Source organism: Ostrinia furnacalis, unplaced genomic scaffold (assembly GCF_004193835.3).
Source record: "Ostrinia furnacalis isolate ACB-3 unplaced genomic scaffold, ASM419383v2 OfSCF6932, whole genome shotgun sequence".
NCBI classification, from domain to species: Eukaryota; Metazoa; Arthropoda; class Insecta; order Lepidoptera; family Crambidae; genus Ostrinia; species Ostrinia furnacalis.
In genome coordinates, this window is record NW_021137171.1 from 446,520 (window position 1) to 469,022 (window position 22,503).

General features: G+C 39.0%; 3 protein-coding genes across 4 annotated transcripts; 2 read left to right on the forward strand and 1 right to left on the reverse strand.

Moving 5' to 3' along the window:
• Nucleotides 1-6,421, forward strand: LOC114362930 (peroxidase). Its single transcript, XM_028318516.1, has 11 exons — nucleotides 1-254; nucleotides 665-870; nucleotides 1,749-1,922; nucleotides 3,795-3,988; nucleotides 4,105-4,306; nucleotides 4,382-4,579; nucleotides 4,673-4,856; nucleotides 5,073-5,300; nucleotides 5,429-5,492; nucleotides 5,586-5,784; nucleotides 6,064-6,421. The coding sequence occupies exons 1-11, from the start codon at nucleotides 1-3 to the stop codon at nucleotides 6,237-6,239; spliced, it is 2,079 nt and encodes a 692-aa protein (XP_028174317.1). The 3' UTR covers nucleotides 6,240-6,421.
• Nucleotides 6,422-7,819: 1,398 nt separating this feature from the next.
• LOC114362961 (leucine-rich melanocyte differentiation-associated protein) lies at nucleotides 7,820-10,815 on the reverse strand. Of its 2 annotated transcripts, none has more exons than XM_028318553.1 (6): nucleotides 10,561-10,815; nucleotides 9,962-10,090; nucleotides 9,560-9,700; nucleotides 9,056-9,166; nucleotides 8,542-8,691; nucleotides 7,820-8,442 (listed from the first exon to the last, which is right to left on the reverse strand). In XM_028318553.1, the coding sequence occupies exons 1-6, from the start codon at nucleotides 10,590-10,592 to the stop codon at nucleotides 8,205-8,207; spliced, it is 801 nt and encodes a 266-aa protein (XP_028174354.1). In that variant the 5' UTR covers nucleotides 10,593-10,815; the 3' UTR covers nucleotides 7,820-8,204. The 2 variants fall into 2 exon arrangements, with proteins under 2 accessions (XP_028174354.1, XP_028174355.1); XM_028318554.1 differs by lacking the exon at nucleotides 10,561-10,815 and adding an exon at nucleotides 10,175-10,318.
• Nucleotides 10,816-11,301: 486 nt separating this feature from the next.
• LOC114362968 (CDK5 regulatory subunit-associated protein 3) lies at nucleotides 11,302-21,505 on the forward strand. The gene is made up of 9 exons (XM_028318558.1): nucleotides 11,302-11,437; nucleotides 11,514-11,927; nucleotides 12,260-12,412; nucleotides 12,824-13,051; nucleotides 13,285-13,416; nucleotides 13,963-14,118; nucleotides 14,780-14,970; nucleotides 18,280-18,451; nucleotides 21,355-21,505. Exons 1-9 carry the CDS (start codon nucleotides 11,432-11,434, stop codon nucleotides 21,424-21,426), a joined length of 1,524 nt encoding a protein of 507 aa, XP_028174359.1. The 5' UTR covers nucleotides 11,302-11,431; the 3' UTR covers nucleotides 21,427-21,505.
• The last annotated feature ends 998 nt before the right edge of the window (nucleotides 21,506-22,503 follow it).

Sequence of the window (22,503 nt, forward strand, 5' to 3'; positions counted from 1 at the left end):
ATGTTCACAGAAGAAGACGGTCCAATAACCAAAGAACTAGTAACAGAATGCGTGAAGTGTGGTCGAGACCTGTCCAAATCCACCATTCTGCGTGGAAACCAGCTGGTCAAAAATGGCGTCTGCCTTGACCACTGCACTCCGGCGATACACCACTTCTTCTCCGCAAACATTCCTGCTGATGTGAAGAAGGCATCCGAGGCGTCTCAGGAGATCTTGATGACCACTAAGATGTTGCAGATCAAGCTGTGTTCAAGGTAATTCTGCTATCCTAAACCTGTCTACTTTTGACCTACCTACCTAGTCAATCGTTGCTGCCGTAAAAACTGTGATTACCTGTTTCTAAAGTCTAGGCATGGAAATAGCATACAAAATAAAGCCTGGTCTGTGAGCACATAGAATTTGGTCCAATGACCCCAAGCTACCCATCCTTATCGCTCGCGCGTAATTATATTGGTGTCGCGACTGTGCGACGGGCGCCCGCAGTGAGTGTGCGAGCGCGACAGCAACATAATTACGCGCGAGCGATAAGGATGGGTAGCTTGGAGTCATTAGACAAAATTCTACGTGCTCACAGACCAGGCTTTAGCTGCAATGTTGTTAGCTAGCTGCATTCATCAACGCTTTGAATCTTGCCTGCAATAGTCTAACAAATAACTTTTGTCAGTTCTACAGTAACTCCGAACACATTTATGTCGTTCCTCGAGCACCAGGTGATCAGACACGACGGCATCTCTTGTAAGCCCGTCAGCGTTCGCTGCGGCAAGAGCCGGTACCGCACCATCGATGGGACCTGCAACAACGTGGCTCGACCAGCTTGGGGCAGACGAGGAGCCCCTTTCATCAGGATTGCTACACCACGGTACGCGGACGGTGCGTCTACTTTAGAGATAAGCTATGTCTGTGGAGAACCTCCAACCGTCTACTGTACATTTAATTCCATTTATTTTATTTTACCTACTTTAATCACGACATAAATTCTGTATGACATAATCAGAGCAGAGTCTGTCTAACGACTCTACTGTGGGATGAAGTCTACTTGAAGATGCGCTCGCCAACAGGACACGATGGATGTCCTTTTGTGACTTTTTCCTTTAAAGATTATCGTTTTCTTTCAATCAGCAAATGCTGAACTTTTGGATAATTGTTTTGCAACCATTAATTGGTAACAGAAATAACAACTTCATTACTTCAGTTAATTTCTTAATGGTGCAGGTGCGTCAGAGCTTATGACGAACGTCGACGCTTTTTCTAAGAACACATTATTCATGTGCTCCAAGCATGCAACCCGTGGGAAGCGTCAGCTGCAGTCAAGTTGTAAATCTTCCCACCATAAAGCGATCGACCATTATATTCGAGGCGCGCATAGTTTCCTACCTTCCTAGTGTGCAAAACAAAACAGCCTTGACCCATTTAATGGCCGCTTGTGTCGATGTTATGGCGTCGTAAGTATTGGTGAGCAATCGATTCGTGCACTTGTTTTAATGACCGTAGGTAAACAGGCGGGGTTTTGACACAATCTGGAGGAAAGTGGTCGTTCAATGAAATGGGACGGGGCGGAAAGTTACCGGGATAAGGGAACTTTAAAGGGACATGTGACTTATAATAGGATTTACTAACAAATGAACAAAATTTAATTAATTTTAACTTCTAAAACGCAATACCGTATAACAGAAATTATTCAATTTCGTTCCATGGCTGAGTATGTAAGGCAAAACGCGCGTACGCATGCCATGAAGTGCTTTTTACAGGAATACACGCTATGCCGGTAGCTAAGAGTGAGAGAGCTCTACCCAACCCGAGGGTCCTGTCCAGTCGCCTGTTCGCAGACGCGGCGATACCAAGCCGCGTGCACAACTATCTGAGCATGCAGTGGGGGCAGTTCATCACGCATGACATATCCTTGCAGATTATGGAGGTCACTGGTAAGTTTTTGTGGCAGGGCAAACTTGACAAACTTATCGTAAGGTGGTATGACCTTTCAAAATCTGTTTCTGTAACAGAAATTGACAGAATATGAAGTTGCTTGTAAAGGTCTACTTTTGCAGAAAATTTGCGTTTCAGTTATTTGGGCCATTCTTAAATTTGTGCCAATTTTTTTTTTAAAATTAAAGTTTTTTTTTTTAAACTTTTTGCGATATGTATCGAAAGTATAAACCAAAAGCATACTTTTGATGTATATGGACAACCTTAAAGCCCTCGGAAAGGAAACAAAATAGCCTACGTAAACACGGCTGTGACACTGCATGACACGGATGTGACAGTTTTACATTTTTACTGTAAATAATAATATTTATGTTGTTAAATTTATATCATAATAGTTTAAATTGATTAACAATAAAATACACTAAATTCGTTTCATCAACAAAGGTGTTATTTGGTAATATGTACTTTTTTCTGAACATCCAAAAATTTAATTAAAATTGATATCAAAAATACCGTCAGGTAGTTAATATATCTACTAGATAATAAAAAAATAGACTTTTTATTATTGGCACTATCTGATCATGCTTCCGATATGCTACCTACATGGTTTCGATATGATAATATGCTTAACAAATTAGTAAATCTTAAACACAGTAGGTACCTAATTGAGTATCAAATGAGATTTCTGTAGGATTCACATAACAGTTGGTTTTGACAACTTAAACATGTTTCATAGTCACCGTACCACTAAAAATATGGTTAATAGCAATTCCTTTTAAAACAACTCCGACCACCTCTGCAGGGCCTTTACCGGGAGCTGTCTCAGTAAAATTTGATATTACTGCAGAAATGAGAAAGTGCAATAATTTTTCCTTCGTGGCATCTAGAAAATCATACTAGCGAAAAATAAGTACACTTACTAAAAGGCTACTCCTAAAAATTGCACAATACACAAAATAATTTAGCAGAACAACAAAAACTATTAAAATAATAAAAATAGAATGTCACAACCACGCGTTGTAATGTCACGACCATGTACTTAAATAGTTTGCGGTAGTGACACATTTTTAATACCATGGCCGTGACAATTTGGAACGTGTCCGATATATCCAAAAAACTATCTGTGAATTAGCAGATCTTGTGCAATTATCTGAAACTATACTGCATGAGGTACATAATTATGTTTTATACAATAGCGTGACATTGATACCTACCTTTAAAAACCGTACACGGGATGGACGTGTTATGGTTGTCCCTTTTTTCAAATAAATAGGAAATAATTTTTTGCGGCTCACTCACTACGTTCAGCCATTTGCAAATCTAATAAGATGACAATGTTACTGTTCTAAAAAAACTTAGCAAGGGATGTCAATATCAAAGATAGTTTTTTACCGAGTTACGCATATTTAAAGTGGCGCACGTGGTTGTGACACAAAAACTGCTCACACAATGTTTGGTGTTCAAAATCAAAAATGGTAATTATTATTGATATAAATTTTTAACAGTCTTATATAACATGTATTAATCTTGCATAATTACTGTAATATTTATCAAAATAACATAAAATCTTTTCAGAAAAAAATATTGTATGTCCAAATCCGGGAATCTCACACTACACGGTCCGTGACATTTTGGACTTGTAACTTTTTTTAAATATTCTTCTAATAGTTTTATGATAAAAATGATATTGGGCCTAGTTAATAGAGGTATTTTACTAAGTAAATTAATATACAGTGCACTGATTTTCTTGAAAAACATATGCTATTCTTACATCTCACACAAAAATGCGTAAGAATAAGAATGGCCCATTTACATGGCTGCTCCAAAAACAGTTCTCAAAAATGATGAAGAATTATATTTGAATATTCCAGACAATGGAGGCATCCATTGCTGCATAGGCGACGGCGTAGACGTATTGCCACCAGAGTGGATGAACGACAAATGCATTCCTATCACGGTGCCAGAAAACGATGCATTCTACAGATACTACGGTGTCAAGTGCCTGAATTTTGTCAGGAGTATAACTACTCCTAGAGACGACTGTAGCTTGGGATATGCAGAGCAGGTAAATATGACTGATGTCACAAAAAGTAAGAGAGAGATAGCAATCTCGATGGATTAAGGTGTTTCTTGTGTTCATGTAGTTTAAAAAGATGGAGCAAACATTTTAAATTTCTTCAGATGAACACAGTAACCAGCTTTTTAGATGGTTCCAACATTTACGGCTCGGATAAGAAGTTGGCTTCAAAACTGAGGAGCAAGAGAGGCGGCCGTTTGAAGGAAGGATACAAGGACTACAACAAGCGAGGGTTCCTGCCGACTGCGGATGACAAGACGGCTATGTGCGATTTGCGAAATATCTCTGAGCCCTGCTATTTGGCTGGTAATATGAAATTCCTTTAACAATGTATGAAATCTTTTGTTCCAAACAATACCTACCACAAGCTTTATATTCAAGGTGACGGTAGAATAAACCAAACTCCAACGTTGGCGATGCTACATACGCTTTTCCTGCGGGAGCACAACCGAGTGGCAGATATTCTCAGCACCCTGAATCCTCTATGGACGGACGAAAAGCTGTACCAAGAGGCAAGGAGGATCGTCATCGCGGAGATCCAGCACATCACCTATCAGGAGTGGCTCCCCTCAAATTTTGGTAAATATCGATAATACGAGTTTGTCAATTTCTATGCTTTATTTTCAAAACAACATTATTGGCATTACAACAATATCTTCCGTCATTCAACAGGTGAAACTTACCTCCGGTACTACCATATAACGCCATCTACACTCTACAGCTACGATTACAACGAGGACGTCAACCCTGGAATCATCAACAGCTTTACTGCAGGCGCATTTAGGTTCCTCCATTCTACGATTCCTGATACTATCATGACTTGCCCGTCAAGCTACTACGCTGCTTATGCCCACAGGTAAATTTAATGGATTCTGGACTTTTCGCCTTCTGATGTTCTCTTACTTATGGGGTTGAGAAGGTATTTACGTTCATAATAAAACAGGGACTATTATTTAGGAACTCTCAGCGTTCAACATTTGAACAGGAAAGGAGTTTCAAACCTCTTGTCTACAAAAATAAACAGTCATTTAAATTATCGTCTCTCTTCTGTTCTTTACTTTTTAATTTCCAGACTAAGCGACCACTACCAAAACCCAAGTCTTCTGGAATCTTCCACGGAATCTTTCGACGACGTGGTCCGTGGTATTTTGGCGCAGAGCGCTGCGGATTCAGACACTTTCTGTTCTTCGCAAATCAGCAACTTATTGTTCAAATCAAGAAACCTCTGGGGTCTGGATTTGGTCGCAATGGATATCCAGAGGGGCAGAGATCATGGCATTGCATCGTATAATGATTACAGGTACTGATAATCTTCTTCTTCTAATACTCTTTACTTTTTGATGTAAAGAGGTTTCAGACGCTCTTCTAGTTTTATTATACTCGTAATTATCTAGGATAAACTCACTGTGTGTCTTTGTATGTCTTCAGAGAGCTATGTGCACTTTGGAGGGCCCGGACTTTTCAAGACTTGAGTGGGGAAATATCTCAAGATGTAAGTACCCTTTCTTTACATCAAAGTATCTTACATGGTTCTTACATCCCCAAGTATGGTCTTTTAATACAAAGTGAATGCTACTCTTTCCAGAGAATATACGCCCTTTCCCAAATGTACGAGTGCGTGGATGACGTGGATTTGTTCGTGGGAGGAGCCATGGAGCGCCCTGTCCAGGGTTCGATCCTCGGGCATACTTTCCAGTGTATAGTGGGCGAGCAGTTCTACCGGACAAGAGTCGGCGATAGATATTTTTATGACAATAGCGAGATGCCTCATTCTTTTTCACCAGGTAATTAATTAATCATAAGCTTTCACTTTAGTTGAATTGCTATTAGCTGAAATTGGACGTTACGCGTCAATATAATCATCCTCATTTTAATATATTAAGTATTTGCTTTGGACAACCAAGACCACGCCAATCGATTTCAGTTTATAAAACGAAGCTCAATACTTGACGCATGTTTTGTTCAATATTTGGACCATTCTCAGACTTGAATTTATTGTTAAGAGAAATTCATTCTTGAGTTTCATTCAAAATAACGACCTAAATATTTCGATTTTTCGACAGACCAACTCCAAGAGCTGAAGAAAGCGTCCATAGCTCGCATCATCTGCGACAACACGAATGTGCTCTATGTCCAAAGACGCGCCTTCGAGTTGGAAACGCCTGACAACCCTAAGGTCCGCTGCGAAGACATACAGCGGGTCGACCTCACTGCTTGGAAGACTACACTTTTCGACTAAGTCACTGGATAGTGAAACTTACTGCTCTTATGTTAAAGACTAACTTCCTGACTAAGTATTAAGACTCAATTCATATTCATATTGTATGCGGACATTTTTTCATTGATTCGTATTCGTTTTTCTTTCGTTATAAGTCCAATTTAAGTTGTTAATTAACTATGTTTTTTAATAAACTCTTAAACCTTCCCTGAGTTTCATTTCGCAGTTTTACTCGACAAACTATTTTCTCTTCGATAGACTTTATCGACAGGTCTTTTAAAGTGATTACTTTTTTAGATCATTTAGATTAGCGAGACAGATTAAGTTTAATATGTTTTAGTCAGACGTGAAAAATAACTCTTGAAAACTTTTAAAATGATTTATTCATATAAACAACTTGATTTGTATAAACTTTAAAAAGGTAATAATTATTTAAACATACAGGGTGAGTTGGTTGGCAGAACAGTGAACTGTTTATATTTTTACCCACCCGTCTCTTACGCTATGTGGTATACTATTATTTAAAAATGCTTAAAATGCTAATATTGTTGTTACAAGGTGGATTTTTGAGATATGGCAGTGGAGTATTATCTTAATCGTTTAGCTGCCAAAAATATAGGTACCTGTATTGTAACGACTCCACTCACACTTTTTTGGATCTAGTAGTTTGTTACCAGTTTCAAAAATTCACCCTGTATAGAGAGCAAGTTTCACATACTAATATTAGAAGTAAGATAGTTAATTTAATATGTATATAAAAAACTTCTATTACATGATATTGTATTGAATAAGAAAAGAGTTATAATCTTCTTACTAAGAACAGTTAGCAATTTTTTGTTTATAAAAATTTTGTTGTATCATAAAATAAATAAAAAATTGTAAATATGGTATCAAATTTAGATAAACTTATATTATAATCAAAAGTTTAGGCTTTCTGTTTTTGTTCTGTTTTAAAGCTGAGGGAATTAATGTTTGGCTAAATATTTTAACACACAAATTCACCAATCAACAACACATTCACAACCGCTTATAACTAACTAAAATTAATTAATAATATTTTTAAACATAAGTATACGTAATAAATTCGATTTTAAAGATGACCTACACTGAACTGTCCCACCAAAGTCATTGACAGGGGGCGCCACCATCGTTCAACTATATAGTTTCCAACATGGCAAAAATCGGAAACAGCGATCTGGCATTGACGGTGGCGCGCCCTGTCAATGTCACGGGTAGGACAGTTCAGTATATTGGGTCTATACAAAGAATGGAACAAGTAATTTATTTGTCGAACAGTCTTTTTCGATAGATATTGAAATAGAGTGTATTCAAAGAGTTTAAATATACACAACTAGACCATTATTAATATGTTAAAAACGCTTATAGGTAACTGTATTATTATAAGCCCTATAAAATCTCAGATAACGATAAATATCAAAAGGTCATACTAATGACAAAGTACAGAAAACTAACTCACTGTCTCACTTAGTTTTTGAGGGTCTGTATTTGTACTTCTAGCTAGATAATATCCACGGCCTTTATTAATATACAAGCTTTTATTAAATTATGTTTGATGGTTGGGACTATTTATTATTGGCTATAAATAAAAAGGGTAAATTAAACCCTTTTTGTGTACTAATAAATGGAATTTCAGTAGTCTCAAAATTTATCACAACTTATCTAGAATGCTAAAGATTAGGTATAATATAAGCGTAGACGATTATTATTATTCGTATTACTATTTCATAGGTTAAAATAATTTTAATCTAATATTGAGCGAATTCGAAATCGAATAAAGATGAGGTTAAATAACAGTTCAAAATGTTACCTCAGTTTTTAATTCAGGTCATTATTATTAACATTTGGGTCATAGAAATACAACATCACTTATTCATAACCACTAGAAATAGCTGCCTTTTTGATTAGACACAAACTTTATGACCAATGTCAACTTAATGACTGGAATTAAAAATCTGAGAGTAGCTACTATATCAGCAAGTTTCTATTTTGCCGATCCTTACCCAAAATGGAAGCGAGTTTACCTTGCACATTGCCCCAGGACACTGTGGAGTTGACCAGCTTGTTCAAGCCTCCGGACCCTGGCTTGACCAGTCTCTCCAGGAATGGCCTCTTGTATAAACGTTGAGCTTCGATTTGTTGGTCCTCAGTTACTTTACGATCGTCCAAGTGGTTGAGAGTTGGGAATTGGGAGATGACGAAAAGTCTGAAAGTTAGAAAAACAAATGAATCATGAGTAATAATACCTTTTTAATATAAAAATTAATTTTAAGTTTTTGAATGTTGCTTGAGGATCAATATTTACCTGTATTGTAGATATTCATAGAATGTTCCGCCATTGAGGTAGCTGGGCGCAGCAGGGTTGCCCATCAGACACAGATATTGGAGATTGGGGCATGATTCCTTTAGCTTGCCCACCCATGGGTAAAGGGATGCAATTTTGCAGTGGTTTAGCCTAAAAATAGAATATTTCTTAAGTTCAAGTTCAAACATTTATTTGCAAATAACATAAATGTTTACAATATTATAGTAAGAAAGAACATGACGTGTTTAGTCTGCTTGCTTAGATGCAAACATTAGAAAATTCTATTAGAACTTTACAGTTTGAGAGGAAGCTTGCAACTTCTCTGTTTTAAAATGTAATTTTCCATTATGTACTACTATACTGTTAAATAATGTAATCAATCGTAGGCGACGTCATATTAAGTAAATAAAAACAAATTAATCATCTACTTAATAACTAGGCTATGCTAATGCAACAAACAAATAATTTGATAGTGTTCAGTTTATTCAAATCATTAATTAACACTGAATCTTACCACAACAGCTCTAATTTGGGCAGTGGAGGCAGAAAGCAGTTTTCTGTGATGGGGTTACTGTCGGCAATTAATGACGTCAGATGTTTGAAGTGCACCAGCGCATCCAAGTTTCTGAAAATGTCAACAAAAAATATTATAAAGCTTTAATACTTACTAGCTTTCCGCCCGCGGCTTCGCCCGAGTGGAATTTTGTCTTTATCGCCCATGTCCCTGTTTAAAAAACCGGGATAAAAACTATAGGTCCATTCCCAGGAATCTATCTCTATGACAAATTTCATCAAAATCGGTTCAGTGGTTTAGGCGTGAAAGCAAGACAGACAGACAGACAGAGTTACTTTCGCATTTATAATATTAAGTATAGATACCTACTAGAAAAAACAGTCTGTGTACTGTTTTGAGAATATTAAAGAAAATCCAATAAAGAAATGCTTGAATTTCATTTGCATGAATGAATAATTGTGATCTAAAGACCTAAAAAAAATTCTAACAATAACGTTAACTTACGTAATCTTATTGTGGCTGATGTCCAAATATCTGATATGGTCCGCAAATCGTTCCACAATAGTTCTAGGCAGTTCGTACAAGTTTTCATAGGCTAAAGTAAGTCTTGTTGGATCGTCTTGGTCCATGGCACCTTCTGTAGACCTGGAATTAAATGGATTTAGTTAATATTAGTTTTTAAATCTTCTAATTTGAATTATAATCTATTCCAGTTGGAAAATAATATGTTACCTACCTAACCTAACCTACCTACATTATGTAAAAGTTGCACAAAAGTATGAAAAAAGAGACAAACCTGGTAATGCTAAGTGCAATAGATTTGTCATTATAAAAATGTAACCTATGTGCATTGCATACAGGTTAGTTCGCCCTGCAAAAAGCAGGGTAGTTAAACAGTTCACTTACATGATCAAATCAGGAGGTATCGAAGAGTCGCACATCTCTCCGATGGAATCTACTAGATCTTCTTTGGAAACGTCTACAGAAATCACTCCCTCATCAGCGTGAACTGTGCCCGACGACGTGCTGGGAAAACTATGGACAGTAAAATTGATCTTAAAAATATTGAGAATTAATTATTCAATTTAATTTCTGCCAAAATAAAAACAAGAAACAAACCTGATTCTTTTCTGATATTTTGTCAACACACGTCAGCTTATTATTAAAACATTAACTAGAGTCATTTGTTTCGATTTTTAAGTCAATATTGATAAATTGAGCCAATTAATTAATTTCTTTGTTTGTTTACAAATTACCTACGACTACGACTTTTTCGAGATAACCTGCTTGACATTACTAAAGAAAAAAAAAATAGTTTTCATATTTTCCATATCTGTGGGCGGGGCGCTATGGTCGCAGGTTTTTCCGGTTCAATGAGTGAGGAATATTCCTTTCATTTCCATTCGGCTCAGCTAATGTGCAAATTGTAGACATTGTAGTAGGCCTTATTATATTTTGTTTAATTAATTTAATGCAATTAAATAAATTTTTAAATAAGTACTTACTTGCTAAAGTTATGAGATGAAGATTCAGCCATTGTATTTGTAAACTTATTTATTTAACCCTTTTTTACATTAGGATTTCATATAACTCCAAGTAACTTTAAATAACACGCCTTTGTAAATCACATTAATAAGCAGGCAGCCTCGACAGATCACGAGGAACATGTGATATCAATAAATACCAATGTCTTGATGTTATTGTAGCACAAGCCAACTTTTATCTGCTGTCTACTATTGACTGCCAAGATAAGAAAATTTAGGTCTATGTGTGAATACCAATATCGTTTAAAAACACCCGCGGCATATTATTTGTGTATGCGATAACAATAACAACTCGTACATATTTAGGTAAATCAGGGTCAGAGTAGGAACTCAGAAATATTTGGAATATGCAGAATATGGCCTATTTTTTAATTTTACCGCTATTTAAAGAGATTTAAGCAGAGACGTCTTTCACCTAAACCTAATACGGCCCTTAAATGCCCGGGATTTAAGGATCAAGGGGCCCTTTTCATCTCCAGAAAGGTTTTTTGAGAGCAGACGGGGATTCCCCATACTAAAAAGATCAGATAAACATTAACAGCCTCATCTTAAAAAAAAATTATAGGTACAAGTCGTGAATAATAGTAATCTACCCTCCAATTTTGTAGATTAAAAAAAGATCTAAATTGCGTTTCGTTTCACTTTTCTTTCGGTTTCTTTCACTTTACACGTCACTCACAAACATCAACGTCATTTACTAACGTCAATGTCAAATTGTCAAATTGCCAAATCGTCAACATCACAGAAGTTGTGTTGTGAAGTAAAAATCAAGATTTTTAAGTAAAAGACAAAGAAACCGCATATTAAACTTTAAGTAATAAAAGATAAAAACATGGACGTAAGTATCATACATAAACGTAGAGTGTATTTACTGATTTAACAGTTTTATTTGAAAACAAATGTCCTGTTTACAGGAGAGCAACATTCCCATCGATATTAACATAGGAAAGCTTCAAGACTGGCTTGTGAGCAGACGGCATGTAAATAAAGAATGGCAGAAGAATATTTTAGCCGTGAGAGAGAAGATAAACAATGCTATACAGGATATGCCAGCTCATGACGACATAGCTACACTTCTATCTGGCAGTTACATTAATTATTTCCACTGTATAAAAATCATAGAAATTTTAAAGGAGACCGAAGCAGACACTAAGAACCTCTTTGGGAGGTATGGGTCTCAGAGAATGAAGGACTGGCAGGATGTAGTAAGGACTTATGAGAAAGAAAACTTGTACTTAGCTGAGGCAGCTCAGATGTTGGTCAGGAATATCAACTATGAAATCCCAAGCTTAAAAAAACAAATTGTGAAAGAGGAGCAAATGCAACAGGTTAGTACCCCTATTTAAAATGAAATTTGTATTTTTGTAGATGTAATGGTAATGAAGCAGTCTCTAAGAACTCCAAGTCTTAGACAAACTAACTACTTATTTAACTTGTTTTTCATAAAAAATAATGTGTACCCAAGTCCTAATAATTTAGCATTTTCCTATTGGTATTAGTTCCTATTAGTCTCATAATCTCATTCAACATTTTGATTGTTTCTTAGTTTCCAAATAAATTTAATATCAGTCTCCATTTATTAAAGAGGCAGATTTGTCTTCATGGTACCTACCTTCATGCTTGGAATGTAAACATTTAACATCCTGTTGTTCACTTCCAGGAGTATGATAAGAAGCAGTCTGACTATCAAAAAAATGAAGCGTCAAGTAAGTTGGAGTTCCTCAACCAGTGCAAGCAATTGGGCATCCAGGGGGACAAGATAAAAAGGGAACTGGTGGACAGACTGCAGGAACTGCCCGAGATTTATGAGAAGGTTGTTATAATATTTCAGAATATAATGTTCAATTTAATATTCTTTTCAGCCAAATGACGTCCACTGCTGGACAAAGGTCTCCCCCAAGGATTTCCACAATGACTGATCCTGTGCTGCCCGCATCCAGGTTCTTCCTGTGACTTCAATTTATTAATTACCTATTTCTTAATTTACAACTTATTCTTTATAATTGCACATTGAAACAATTACTATATAAACAGGTTGTTTTTTTATAGTCAATCATTGAAAAGGGTTGATTCTACTACTCAAATGCAACAACTTTCCAAAAGGGACTGAAGTTCAAATTAAAAAAAAACATTCCATACAAATTGTTTCATAATTGATCAACACTATTTATAGAAAAAATCTTCAACTATAGAAAAAAAAACATACTTTACCACTGTGTTTCAGATTGGCAAGTCCCTGAAACCTCTCTTGCCAGGGATACAGCTGTATTCAGCATTCACTAAGTACATACTTGGGGACAAAGCTACGGAAGTGCTACCATTGTTGCAGTACGTAGTTGAGAACGGTAACACTACTGTGTATGAGTGGAGTTACGGTGAACCACCGTTGAGTGTGGAGCCGGATCCGATTCATATTGAATTTGACGATGAAGATCAAGCTGCTGGTGATCAGGTAAGATTTCAACTAATTTTCATTTATTGTTATAATTTTTAACGGTTAAAATGTGTTCTCTTATGTTCTCAAGTTTACCATCATCATTTGTTTCAGTCAAACCAAATTACCATTATATTTAAACAGAAAAAACCTAAAATATTATCCCAATGTTACTTATTATCCAAGTCATCCCTTTTCATTTATTGTCTTCTGTGGATAAATCTAAAAATGTATTTTTTTTATTGTTTTAGATTGACTTTGGTGACGACAACGCCATAGACTTTGGTGCCATAGATACGTCAGCGCAAATTGACATCGGGGAAGGCGATGCAGCAGCTGAAATTGACTGGGGCAACATTGACAATGTTGCTGTTGTAGATTCTGTAAGTATTTGATATGAGGTCTCCTGCCATCAATTATTTCTATTACTTTGCTAAATAGTTTTCTCTTCCGAAATACTCTCGCGATATGTTTACTACGTTTTCGCTTTGCTTTCAATTCGTCCGCAAATGACAGGTACAGGCAACGTCCTGCCATTGGCCTATGATCGCGCCGGCGATGGCAATTTGCACGTGTTGGTGTGGTTGAAGCTTTAGCGCTCCTGCACACAACGCCGCCACCGCGCCGCCGCCGCGCCGCCGCCGCGCCGCCGCCGCGCCGCCACCGCGCCCTCAAAGCATAATTTCGCCAGCGGGCTTCACGCAGCGCGTATAAACAGTGCAAAGGCGCGGGGGCGGCGCGGTGGCGGCGTTGTGTGCAGTAGCGCTTAAGGTCAGGAGGCCGCACTTTGAGCGACACTGCGCTGGATGCGTGACGCGTTTCTTATCATCGAAATGCTCTTTCTCTGTTCTGCTGTCTCTTGTCTCCGTCGCGTCGAAAACCTCAGCCTTAGGTGTTTAATAAACAATTTTCTTTCTTCATTCACTCAGGACGTGTCAGTGAACATATCGGACATATCTCTGGACGAGTCTGGAATAGTAGTGGAAGGGCAGGGCGTGGGCGGGGGCGCGGCGCGGGGGCGGGACGCGCTCACTTTGTTGGACAACCCGTCGACTAGGAACCAGTTCATCGACCAGCTGGTTGAGGTGAGACAATCATGGTTGTACATTATAGTTTACTCAGCAGGATGATTAGTGTCTGGACGCCGGCCGCTACCAACCGGGCAACATGGAAAGCATTGGAGGAGGCCCATGTTCAGCAGTGGACGTCCTATGGCTGAGATGATGATGATGATGATGATGTTGATTCGAGTATCATGGTGGAGGGGCAAGGGCAAGGCCCAAAAGCCGTATTACCGATCTTTTGTCTACGAGAGTCGGTCGAGAGAGAGAATGTACTAACATTTCTTAATTTCTCTTTTTTTACTGTTTTTTTTATTGCACATCTTTATTAAACCACGACATACTTTAGTAACAGCAGCGAATTAATGCACTAAAGTGACACACGCAGAGGCTCGTGTTGTAGTGTGACGACACGAAAACTATTCGCTCAATTGTATAAAAGAAACAAAACAAGTGTATTTCTAGTCGTTTAGGCTATACGATTATAAAATTTCCATTGTGACATTCATCATTTTGATTCTCACGAAGACCAGCCGGGCTAGGATGCGCGCCGTGATAAAATTTTATCGATGATTTTGACGATAAACGTATAAGCCTATCGCGAAAAGTCGATAAAATGGCGCGATAAAAGCTTATCATGGCGTCCATACTAGGGCTACATATCTACATTTTTTTTATCCTGCAGCTGGAATCCTTCCTCAAGATGCGTCTCTACGAGACCAACACCTCAGAGAGCCAAGGCTTATCGCTGATGCAGCAGTTACCGTCGGAGAGCTCAGCAGCGCTGGCGGCCATGTTGGACGCCGTGCAAGTTGCCGCCGCGCGCCTTACAGCGCCAGAAATGAACCATCTACACAACGTGAAGCACTCGCCCAGGTAAGACAAATTGGCGATGCAGCGATGGTGTGAAATGTCCGAGTTTGTATGCGTAAAACTGAAGGGCGCGTCAAAGTAAAAGTGCTTTTTTTAAGCCTATTTACAGAAATAAATGAGTTTTTTAATGAGAGTGTGCGCGTGAGTACGATGGCGGATGGTTTCCAGGCGAGCGGCCAAGCTATATGGCTTGGCGCGACGAGGAAAGGTGCGCGAAAAGCAAAACGTCGAGCTATGCGCGTCTAAAGCCTGGTCCGTGAGCACGTAGAATTTTGTCCAATGACCCCAAGCTATAGGTGTACCAGAATCTCATGGCAAACAAAAATATTGGAAAAGCGTGTTTTTCATATGGCAATTGTCTATGGTTTAACTGTCACCTGTCAAAGAAAATTATGAAATCTGTCAGCCGCTGCAAAATTTTTGTAATCTCTTCTTGACTATTTGTTATTTTTCTGAAAAAGTCGAAAAAGTTCAAGCAAAGCATATTGTTTTCAATGTGAATTGTAAAATAAGGCATAATTCAAAGTCAATCTTTGATTCTAAAGCGCGTCGTCGAGTTGACAGTAAGTTGGACTGAAATGTTTTGATACATTTAGTTTATTACTCAACTGCGTCAGAAGGAGGGTTGGGTTTTTTTATATTATTCTTACTTAATAGCTGCTTTATCGGGGTTTTCAGGTATATCTCACAAATTGGTGCAGATGTTATGACCATGTAAAGAAAATTGAAAAAGATTTCATCAAAGCAAGATTGAATAATGAAGAAGTTTCCAATTTTTTTCTTTTAAATAAACTTGAAATAAATATAAGTAAAACTAATAATAATTGTAAAATAATCATGAAAATATCTCTACAAATAAATAAGTTACAGGGCCCTAAAGTTGCGCATAACTATTCACGCCATTTTGATCGGTGTATTCACGACAGTCATTCGGAGTACAAACAGTAAATCACCCCTGATCCAGCCAGTGCTGTTGACAGGTTATTTTTTTTAAATCTAGCAGTTTTTAATTTTTCAGCTAGGGTCACTCATCTCCGAAACTGTTCACCGCTGCATTGGAAGACGCTTTCAAACTCCTGGAATGGAAAGGATTCGGCATAAACATTAATGGCGAGTACATCACTCACCTTCGGTTTGCCGACGATATTGTGGTCATGGCAGAATCGTTGGAAGATCTTGGCACAATGCTCGAAGACCTTAATCGAGTTTCCCAACAGGTAGGCCTGAGGATGAACATGGACAAAACGAAGCTTATGTCGAATGTCCATGTTACGCCCTACCCAGTTTCAGTTGGGAGCTCAATTCTCGAGATTGTCGACAAGTATGTCTACCTCGGACAAACGATTCAGCTAGGTAGGTCCAACTTCGAGAAGGAGGTCAATCGTCGAATCCAACTCGGCTGGGCAGCGTTCGGGAAACTACACAACATCTTTTCGTCCAAATTACCTCAATGCCTGAAGACTAGAGTGTATAACCAATGTGTGTTACCAGTGATAACTTATGGCTCGGAAACGTGGCCTCTCACTATAGGCCTTATACAGAAGCTCAAAGTTGCACAGCGTGCTATGGAGAGGGCTATGCTTGGTGTTTCTTTGCGAGATCGAATGAGAAATGAGGAGATCCGTAAACGAACCAAAGTCGCTGACATAGCCCGACGTATTAGAAGTATGATGCATAATAAAATTAGTTACTTAAAGTAATATACGATTTATTCAATTTCCAAAACATTTACCTATGTTAAAAATCTGATGTCTAACAACACTCTTCATACACATACCTACCTAAAATGTATATTCGTACTTCATGTTCATTAATATTAAAGTAATAAAAGTAAAAAATTAAATAGTATCAAGATCGTTTATTCCAATTTCCCCAGTATTGCTCTCAACAAAGTTTATTTTCCCTATTTGCCATGAGATTCTGGTACACCTATACCCATCTTTATCGCTCGCGCGTAATTATGTTGCTGTCGCGCTCGCACACTCACTGCGGGCGCCCGTCGCACAGTCGCGACAGCAATATAATTACGCGCGAGCGATAAGGATGGGTAGCTTGGGGTCATTGGACAAAATTCTACGTGCTCACGGACCAGGCTTTAGACGCGCATAGCTCGACGTTTTGCCATCCGCGCACCTTTCCTCGTCGCGCCAAGCCATATAGCTTGGCCGCTCGCCTGGAAACCATCCGCCATCGTACTCACGCGCACACTCTCATTAAAAAACTCATTTATTTCTGTAAATAGGTAGGCTTAAAAAAAGCACTTTTACTTTGACGCGCCCTTCAGTTTTACGCATACAAACTCGGACATTTCACACCACCTACGTGCTCACGGACCAGGCTTTAGCTAACGCGGCAGGTAAGTACATGCTCTGTTTCTCTCGTTACGCTCTTGACACAGCGATTGTGGTCACACCCACGTCGATGGTAGTATACGAACACCTCAGAAAGCCAAGGCTTATCGCTGATGCAGCAGTTACCATCGGAGAGCTCAGCAGCGTTAGCGGCCATGTTGGACGCCGTGCAAGTGGCCGCCGCGCGCCTTACTGCGCCTGAGATGAATCATTTGCATAATGTCAAGCACTCACCCAGGTATTAGCCAGTGTTGTTGTTTCAGCCGAAAGACGTCCACTGCTGGACAAAGGCCTCCCCCAAGGATTTCTACAAAGACCAGGTGGACCGACGATCTGGTGAGATACTTGGATGCGAGCGGCATCCAAGTATCTCACCAGATCGTCGGTCCACCTAGTGGGGGCCTGCCAGCCTGCGGAGCCAGTGTGCTATTGCACAATAGTTTCTATTGAAACTGCCAACTTTGTGAATAGATATTATCAAAATGAACTCAAACAGAGATTGAACGGACTCAGCATTCTTGATATTAATTCACTCAAATTGCTAGCAATTTATGTTATCATGTCAGTTTCATTGGCTTTATTTTATGGACTTTTCTTACAACTTTTTCATACTTTCCTACGGTTTGAGTTTTAATATAAATGTGTTACTTTATTGAGATTCGCGGTCATTTCTTTACATTGTCGCCGAGCACGTAGAATTTCGTCCAATGACGCCAAGCTACCCATCCTTATCGCTCGTGCGTAATTATATTGCTGTCGCGACTGTGCGACGGGCGCCCGCAGTGAGTGTGCAAGCGCGACAGATAATGATGGGTAGCTTGGGGTCATTGTACAAAATTCTACGTGTTCGGAGACCGGGCTTTAGCACAGTATATTATGCCCTTTGGGTTAAAGTTTTCACAGCTATCATGTTTCTATCGAAGAGTTTGTCATAGAGTATTATCATGTGGTAATTCCCCAGATACGTGGACGTGCTAACAGCCCAGCTGAAACAGAAGCTGTCTCTCTGCGACAAGCTGTCCAAGCTGTCAGCACGAGCCGGCGAGCAGGGCGCCGCCGCCGTCGCCCGCGCCGCCGCCTTGCGTCCGCTGCTAACCCGCATTATAGAGCGGACCAAGGAGCTGCAGGCTAATGTGAGTCTTGTCGTCGTCGTCGTTTCAGCCAAATGACGTCCACTGCTGGACAAAGGCCTCCCCCAAGGTTTTCCACAATGAACGGTCCTGCGCTGCCCGCATCCAGGCTCTTCCCGCGACCTTTACCAGATCGTCGGTCCACCTAGTAGGAGGCCTGCCCACGCTACGTCTTCCAGCCCGGGGTCGCCACTCGAGAACTTTCCTGCCCCAACGGCCATCATGTCTACGAGCTATGTGCCCCGCCCACTGCCACTTGATTTTAGCAATTCTGCGAGCTATGTCGGTTACTTTGGTTCTCCTGCGGATCTCCTCATTTCTGAGTCTAGTGTGCTTAGTTATTGAGTAACTTTTGGCTTGCATCTTAGAGCTGACCGAGCGGTGAGGCGGGTGTTGAGTAACTTTAGACTTGCATTAACCGCGCCGCCGCCTTGCGCCCGCTGCTAGCTAATCATTGAGCTGATCAAGGAGCTACAGGCTAATGTGAGTCTTATGTGCTTAGTTATTGAGTATCTTTTGGCTTCCATCATCAAGCTGACCGAGCGGTGAGGCGAGTGGATTATCGAGCGAACTAAGGAGCTGCAGGTCAATGTGAGTCTTATGTGCTTAGTTATTGAGTAATCTTTGGCTTGCATCATCGAGCTGACCGAGCGGCGAGGCGAGTCGATTTATCGAGCGGACCAAGGAGCTGCAGGCCAATGTGAGTCTTATGTGCATAGTTATTGAGTAACTTTGGGCTTGCATCTTAGAGCTGACCGAGCGGTGAGGCGGGTGGATTATCGAGCGGACCAAGGAGCTGCAGGCTACGGGACTATTCCCACCTCTCGTTCCCACCACTGCAACTCCTGTGTAGCCAGGATCTACAGCTTGACCGCCACAAAAACCCAACCAATGAAGGTCAAGTTAAAATATTAAATATTACATTTTAAATAAAGTGCTTACATCTGATTTTGTAATAGTTCTTTTTAATTACGTAATTACGCTTTTTAACAATTTATGTGTTCTATTTGATAAAGTAATTTGCTCCACACGCTTTTGTACTAAGTGATGAACTGTATTTAAAATGAGGCAATAGGTATGTGAAAGTAAGTATCCGGTATTTTATTAATATGAGAATAGATCTTCTACCGGCCTCTAATAGTACTTAATCAATTTATTCGATTATGTATTCGATCATTATAGAACCTAATTAACGTTGTATTTTTTTGTTAACTACTTAGTCAATTAATTTATTCCATTAGGTATTTGATAATTAAAAAACCTAAATAAACGTTTTAATAAATAAGGAAGTAAGAACCTTATTAGTTTTATAAAGATTAAGAGTGCCAACCCTAACACTCAGTCAGTTGAAGTGTAGGTATTTAACTCGCCGAAAGGGCTAAGTTTCCGTACTGTTTTAGCTCATATACAGGATGACTGGAACTGAACCCGCCATAGCTAATACGCGTATAGAGGAAGTCATTTGCTAATTATTGAACCTTACTTTCTATGACTAAAGTTTCATAGTTTAGGAGATATGTCAATTTTCATACTTTTTCCGAAATTTGACCTAAAAACTGCTTAATTTTTTTTTCTCGCATGATTTTAACCAATTTTTTTATTTGATACTAATATCGAATAAACCTTTAGTCAAATAAAATAAATTTCAGATCCAGATAATGATTGAATAACTAGTTACGAGCCGCCAAAGTTTAACAAAAGTACAAACCACGATAAAAAATTCAAGTTCGAATTCGATTTATAAAAAAACTAATGGTGATAATGGATTGCCAATGATCTTCAAAATATCTTTACCTTCTCTTCTTTCCAATGATATATCACACGTAGTAAGTAGATATTGAAATTTATTAAAAACTAGCGGCCGCCCGCGACTTCGTACGCGTGGATCTCGTTTTACCCCCCCTTCATCTATCTTACGCGGTTCAGATTTTTTCATACAATTTTTTTTCCCCGCTAACTCCCGTTCCCGTGGGAATTTTGCAATAACCTGTTGTAACTAAGCTTTAAGTTTACTAAGGTACCTGNTCATCGTCGTTTTTTTAGACCTACTGGTCAAACGTACTCCATTATATTATTATCGAGCGGACCAAGGAGCTGCAGGCTAATGTGAGTCTTATGTGCTTAGTTATTGAGTAACTATTGGCTTGCGTCATCAAGCTGACCGAGCGGTGAGGCGGGTGGATTATCGAGCGGACTAAGGAACTGCAGGCCAATGTGAGTCTTGTAGTCATACATATTGAGTAACTTTGGGCTTGCATCATCAAGCTGACCGAGCGGTGAGGCGTGTGGTAATGTGAGTCCTATGCACATAGTTATTGAGTAACTTTTGGCTTGCATCATCGAGAGGACTGAGGAGTTGCAGGTTAATGTGAGTCTTATGTACATACTTAGTTTCAGCCAAATGATATCCTTTGCAGATAAAAGGATCCTCCAAGAATTTTCACAACGGCCAGTCCTGTGATGCTACTATCCAGGTCCAGGACACTCACCACTCTTTATTCCACTGAGTGGAGGCCCGTCATCCGTGGTTGCTACTCAAGAACTATTGCTTTCATCATCATCATCAACAGCCCTTTACAGTCCACTGCTGGACTATGAGCCTCCTCCACTATAGTGGAGGGGTTTGCCATAATCCCCACGCTTGGCAGGCGGGTTGGAGATCGCAGTTTAAAAGATTGATGTTTTTCAGAGAGCGCTGCTGCCCGTTCTCTGTTTGATGTGTAGTCCCTAAGTTGCCTCTTACGACACCTGTGGGAAGAGTAGGGGTTGGTGACAAATGTATTCTACTCTGCCGTCACCACATGGCTTTACTTTTACCAAATCCTCAATTTAATCAATTCGTGTCGTTAGTAAAGGTTTAGGACTGAAAATTTTTATTGTGACTATTTTGTAATTTATTATTTCAGATCGAACGCGACATTTCGAAGAAGTACAAGGGGAGACCTGTGAACATCATTGGTGGTGTGAAGTTCTTATAAGGAGAAATGAAGGTTCACAAAGTTATGAATGTATATTTTATAATGTTATGTATATCATAATTATATTTTATGTTTTATACTTAACTGCCTTTTATTTTTTCCTAGTATTTAATACGTCGGATATTTATAATAATATTTTAACTAAGTAGGTAGCTTATTTGTTTCCAAAAACAAACTATTGTTACTGGTTACTTTAGTTTTGTTCAAGACAGTAATGGGTTTACCGTAATACATACCTTTTTGGATCTCTTGAGCAGGGTTGCCACATCACATATTTTGTCACACAAAATATTTTTATATTGATCATTATTACTAACTTAACTTAATATTTCAATGCACACAAAATATGTGGGTTGATTGTTTAGCTTATTATATTCTCCTTCCTTGGACTTAAAATTGCAAGCTGTTTATTTTTTCCGACCTTTTATTAAAAGTGGGGCTTGGTTTATTCATACCATGATGATTCATTTAAGATGTTACCTTTTATGAGGCAACCCTAGCTTATTGCTTAATAATCCCACTTAGCGCTCCATTTTGGGAGTTTACATCACCATGTATGTAATGGGTCCTAACTAGAGCAAACTGATTTCAAAAATGTGTTTCTAATTTACTGAGCGCCGAAAAACGTAATTTATATCAATTACTGAGTAAGTAAGACTCATGGTCAAAGTTGGTAAAAAAATACTCTTAACATCGTATCGTGTGTTTATCAATCGGACCAACAACAGCTGAGAATTTTATTGTCTTCTAATCCATACAAAAAATATGTCAGAAACTAAAGGGAGATGTGACAAGTGGGCGGGGCTGGTGTCGCAGCAATATGCCCAAAAACAGAAAACATTGCTCGTGAAAGCAATGATGACAGCAGCGACGTCGCGTCTTTCCGTTCTATACATGGCCAGAACGCACCCATAGGAAACTGCTCGTGTATATTTTGGAGTGCTCCTTTGTAAATCTGTTCCTACAAACTATACACGAATTTTGCGTACTGGCTGTGTATAGTTCGCATTGTGGATGCTTGCGGCTTCGATCCAAACTATACTACACTACTTACACTTGACATAAATAATATTATGA